Source organism: Spinacia oleracea, chromosome 3 (genome assembly GCF_020520425.1).
Source record: "Spinacia oleracea cultivar Varoflay chromosome 3, BTI_SOV_V1, whole genome shotgun sequence".
Taxonomy (NCBI): domain Eukaryota; kingdom Viridiplantae; phylum Streptophyta; class Magnoliopsida; order Caryophyllales; family Amaranthaceae; genus Spinacia; species Spinacia oleracea.
In genome coordinates, this window is record NC_079489.1 from 41,640,099 (window position 1) to 41,645,372 (window position 5,274).

A 5,274-nucleotide genomic window follows, 5' to 3' on the forward strand; every position below is an offset into this window, starting at 1 on the left:
AAAACTAAAGGTCCACTATAGGCCTACCAAACGAGGCTCACTCAGTCTCGCCTCGTGACTCAAAGACCACAACCATCTACCTCTTAGCACTAGTAGAAAAAACCCCTGTTGCAGCCCCCTTGTTGCAGCGTACATGTATTAATACGCTTCAACAACCAGTCGGTCAACGCGGGTCAAACCTTTTAAAGGGTTGTTGCAGCGTACAAATTAATTGCCCCCTGCAAAAGAGTTTGTTGCAGCGTACATAATAAAAGCCCCCTGCAATAGACCTTCCATTTTGTAGCGTACATGGTAAAAGCCCCCTGCAATTTTTTTTATTGTTTATTTCGCTGCAAAGGTAGGTAGTTCTATTCAGACCCATTTCGTCTCAAACCTCGAGCAAAATAGAAATCTAAAATCCCGCGCTCACTCCTTCTTCTACCCGAGCATTCTTCTATTTGGATTTTGGAGAGAGAAATCGTTGTTAATTTCATGAAATCAGGGTTCGAATTCGTTTGTTGAAGAGGAGGAAAAAGGAAAATCGATTTTTTTTTAGTTTCGTTTTACAAGCCCTAAAAAACCTTAGTTTCGGAAATTAGGGCAAAGGATTTCAAATTTTGCTTGCTGTTTTGCGACATAGGTTTTGCAATCTAAGGGTTTCGTGTTGCGGGGGTGGTGTGTTTTGCTCAGGTGATCTTCTCGACCTTTAATTTTGACCTAATTTTTATTTTTATTTTCGCAAACCCTAGAATGTCATCAAGTTTGGGAAATTAGGGTTAGGGGGAATGAAATTGTGTTCGTTTTGTTTTGATTTTCGACCTACTAGGTCAATTGATGAGTTGGGGGATATTGAAATGTGATTCTGCTTGCATATGCTGCTGAATTTCTGTTGGGATGGTGATGGGGTGCTTTTTTTGGGTTAGTTCTTTAAATTTTGATGCTTTTTAACTGTGGCATTGAGTGCAAATCTTTATTTCGAGCTTTCCCTTGATGCGAAGTGAAACTAGCTATTGCGCAGGTATTACTTTGATCATTAATAGCTTGAAATTTGTACTTCTAGTTAACTTTTCCTGGTGGCATCTGTAGAATTTTTCTTTGAGGTGAATTACGAACCATTTTTTCATTTATATGTTCTACTGTTAATGTCATTATTGACCTGCTTTCATCTCGTAGTACCTTAGTACTCAGTATAGACCACTTACTACGTTGCCATGATGTTGTTCTATATTGGCTTTGTTTGTATGGTACATCTTCAAGTATGTGCTGTCTCTGCACTTTGCAGTGGTTCTGTGCTGTTAGTATTTGTTGGACTTGGCAAATCTTTCTTAGTTATTTTGAATATCAGAGAAATCGTTGTTAATTTCATGAAAAAACCTAGAAGTCATGGGGTTGTTCCCGTGTTTCAATTGCTCAATATTCTGACAAATTGGTTCCAAAGTTAGCAGGTCAAGGAGGTTTCAGAAGATTGGAGTTGGGGTTCCCATCTGCTGCAAAAGAAATGAATTGATTGATTTTGAGGAAAGAACAAGCGCATATGAGGTATAATCTTGTTTGATTTGTTAAATTTATGCAACTATTGAAAACTTTGTTGGATTTGTTGTTTAAATATTATGGTAAATGTGGTTTGTAATTAATTTCATTAGTTGATTTACTGATGCCTATGGTTCATGTAGTTAATTTCTTTGTTTAATTGATTGAAGAATCTAAATTTGAGTTTGAATCTGTATGAAATAATCTGGGGTTCAGAAAACTAGGGTTACTTTGTTCTTGCGTATTTAATTTGATACAAAGTATGAGGTTTTCTAGCTTCATAACTTTGCTATTTATAGGTTTTAATTTATATTCCCTATGCTATTTTCCAAATCTTGCTGAAGTAAATCTTGTCATGTGAATAAGGGTTGCATTTAGGTTTTACAAAACTCTTCTCCATGCATTATGTGATGTGACTAAGGGTTATAGACTTATAGCTGTTCTTACTTTCATGTCTTTTTTGCCAGACCCTTTACAATAGGAGTCTATACAATATTGGTATTCGTTTTATTTCCATAATTATATTATAGCTTCTGCCATGTGAGTATTGGAGGAGTGGATACCTCCACTAACGTTTACATGATAATTTTGTATATGGTTGGCAGGATGTCAACATGACTACATGGTAAAGAATCTAAAGCCCGCCTTACACTCTCTCCCCTTTTTATCAGTATATATGCTTTGAAGGGTCCTTTATGTGAGTCTTTTTTCCCCCCTTTCATCTCTTAACTGGTATGTAATCTAAACATATGGTTTATTTATTTGGAATCTCTAATGACACGGTTGATTCTCTATTTCCCTTAGATATGATGCTGTGGATTTCACTTCACAAAAGGCTGTTAAGAGTTTTGTATCTTCGGGATTCCTGTCAATGGTAACTTACGATGAATTGTTTTATTTACTTTTTTAACTTCTGTATTATGTTTCTTAGTTACATGGAATCTGTGACCTATTTGACAAACTAGGGGTGAAATCAGTTGGCTACTTAATTTTTGCTCAGAAATGAGTGTAACTGCAATTAACTGGATCGCTTTGTCTATTACTTTTATTAGTCAATGAATCAAACCCTTGTATTTATGGGGGAGCCACTGAATTGTCTGAGGCCGGGTCATTGTCCTGACAGACTGGTTTTCTGCTACCTTTTAATTATTTTTGTAAAGCCATATTGTGTGCTCCTAGTTTGACTAAACTTATCTCACATTCACATACACATACACTGTACCTTTCCGCATTATGCTTTTTTGATTACCATCAATGTTTGAAGGATTAGTGTTGGCCTCCTTGTGAACAAAGTACCTATTAAGAAGGGTCAACACTAATATTACTCATAATTATTTTCAGATCTAGTTTTGGTTTACAGTCATAGGCTTTACTTGCCGATGAAGTATTATGTTCCCATACAACTTGCATTTTTTCTGCCTATTTTTTTGCACTTAATCTGTCGATTTACAGTGTTTTTATAAAAAAGTAAAAAAAAAAACACTTTTGAGTCTACCTTCTCTATGGAGTCATGGTGGCAAGTTTAATCCATGGCAATGCATAACAAGTGGGATAATGTTGAAATAGCTTAATAGAACCTTTGAGCAGTGGGCTAACCTAACTAAAAAGAGTCTTATCTGATCTTGAATTAAGCTAGTTGAACAACTTTTCCACAATAAAGATTCCATATAGCTGGGTTGGGGAGTTATGATATCTGAGCGTAAACCGATTCTTCAATTCCAGGAAGTTAAAGACGGCCTAAGATTTTATGTTACGGTTTGGTGTAGTCTGAATATTTACTTGTGTGGTGTCTTATAGTCATGCTTAATACTTTTTCTAGACACGATATCCTGCTACGTTGTTGCAACAATGGCAGTGATAAGATTTTCTGAATTTGGAGTACAGAATTTTTCACTCTGAACCGGGTTTTGAAGGGTAGTGACCGTTGATACCATTTCATATTTCATACTGAACATGGGAGTGTGTCCTGCTAGTTCCTTACCATCTATGTAATGGAACCTACTGTTTTCTGCTTATTAGTAGCAATTTGACAGAATAGACGACTCCATGTCTGGATAAACCTGCAACTTGATCTTCATCATGGAGGGCAGATTATTCTAGTTATAAAGAGTTTAAAGTGGCTCTATACTCTGACTAATGAAATCTGAGAGAAATGTGATATGTGCAACTTGGATTTGAATCAAGAACAGAATAGTAGTTGTGTACAGATGCAGGTAGAAAACGTCTATTGCCTAGGCTTTCTCGTTCTTTTTTCTGAGATTCTAGTCTAATCAAAGTGATCCTAAGTGTCATATTACACTCAGGTGTGTGATGGTTAGAACATAGAATTAGACACACTTGTTTGGAATGAAGAGTTTACATAGCTTAGACTGCAATTGTTTACAGCTGATTCAACCAAGCTTTACCTATTCTAATGTCTTAAACTCGTTGAACCGATTCTTTGAATTCTCGTTTACTAAAAAGTAGAAACTAGTGGTTTGAAACTTCTAAGAGTGACATTCTGAAGTCAGGTTGATTGTGGTTTTTTAATTGTTTTATGTTCTTCTGGTCAGTGCATATTATATTTGATAGTTTCTATAAAACTGTTTAAGGATCATATATATATTTTTTTAATGGTTTCCAGGTATGGTGTTATAGCTGCTCCTGAGATTACAGGTTGGCTGTCTATTGCTGGATTTCCGTCCTTTGTTGAAGATATGAAGGTAGAATTCTTTGTTACAAATAATAATTTAATATGGAAAAAGAGTAAGTAATTTAATTAGGAAGATGCATGCTGTTACAAATTTCAGGTATTCCAGAGGGAAAGGTTGAATGGGCACTATGGAGTAACAGCATTTGTGATAAGCAACACAATATCTGCAATGCCATTCCTAATGTTGATAACCTTTCTTTCGGGAATAGTTTGTTATTTCATGGTTCGGTTGCATCCAGGGTTTGAGCACTATATATTCTTTGTGCTATGTCTTTATGCTAGTGTCACTGTTGTTGAGAGCTTAATGATGGCCATCGCCAGCGTTGTCCCCAATTTCCTCATGGGAATTATTACTGGTGCTGGCATACAGGTATATAATTATATATCTAATGAAGAATTAAGGCTTAGGGATTTAATTTGTTTCTGATATGTATATTATGTATAATAATTATCAGGGAATATTCATGCTTGTTTCGGGCTTCTTCCGGCTCCCCAAGGACATACCAAAGCCAGTATGGCGTTATCCCATGTCTTACATCAGTTTCCATTTCTGGGCTCTTCAGGTACACTTAACTAATTACTCAACTTCCCCTATAAAAGTAATATATATTACTGATGGGTTGGTGGTTGGTTGTACGTACAGGGGCAATACCAAAATGACCTAAAGGGAGTGGTGTTTGACAACAGGACACCAGATCTACCAAAGATACCAGGGGAGTACTCTTCTTGTCTTCTTGATGCTGAGTTATGTTTGGTCCTAAAGCTTCTTTGTTCTTGAAATATTTCTACTCATAGAATACGAGTAGCTTCTTTAAAACAAAACTTCTTTGGTGGAAAATACTGCATAGGACGGAGAACCATGATTATCTGTCCATGAAACAAAAATATTTAACAATTTACATTTATGTGAACAATCACCCATAGTTAATCTCTCATAAAATCATCATCGTGAATAAAAAGATTGAAAGGCTCATAGGATCATTATAGGTCATATTTAGAGCTAAAATGGCATTTCCGCTCCCAACTTTAAACTAAAGAACCTAAGTACTCATTTTATTCTTATTACATGATTA

General features: G+C 35.9%; 1 protein-coding gene and 1 long non-coding RNA gene across 2 annotated transcripts; both read left to right on the plus strand.

Moving 5' to 3' along the window:
• The first annotated feature begins 347 nt into the window (after positions 1-347).
• On the plus strand, positions 348-2,386 carry LOC130468971 (uncharacterized). The gene is made up of 4 exons (XR_008929343.1): positions 348-669; positions 1,425-1,518; positions 2,115-2,206; positions 2,314-2,386. It is a non-coding gene; the product is annotated as an uncharacterized lncRNA (long non-coding RNA).
• A 1,791-nt stretch (positions 2,387-4,177) lies between these two features.
• On the plus strand, positions 4,178-4,995 carry LOC110788247 (ABC transporter G family member 11-like). Its single transcript, XM_056838014.1, has 4 exons — positions 4,178-4,211; positions 4,299-4,571; positions 4,657-4,764; positions 4,845-4,995. The coding sequence occupies exons 1-4, from the start codon at positions 4,206-4,208 to the stop codon at positions 4,977-4,979; spliced, it is 522 nt and encodes a 173-aa protein (XP_056693992.1). The 5' UTR covers positions 4,178-4,205; the 3' UTR covers positions 4,980-4,995.
• The last annotated feature ends 279 nt before the right edge of the window (positions 4,996-5,274 follow it).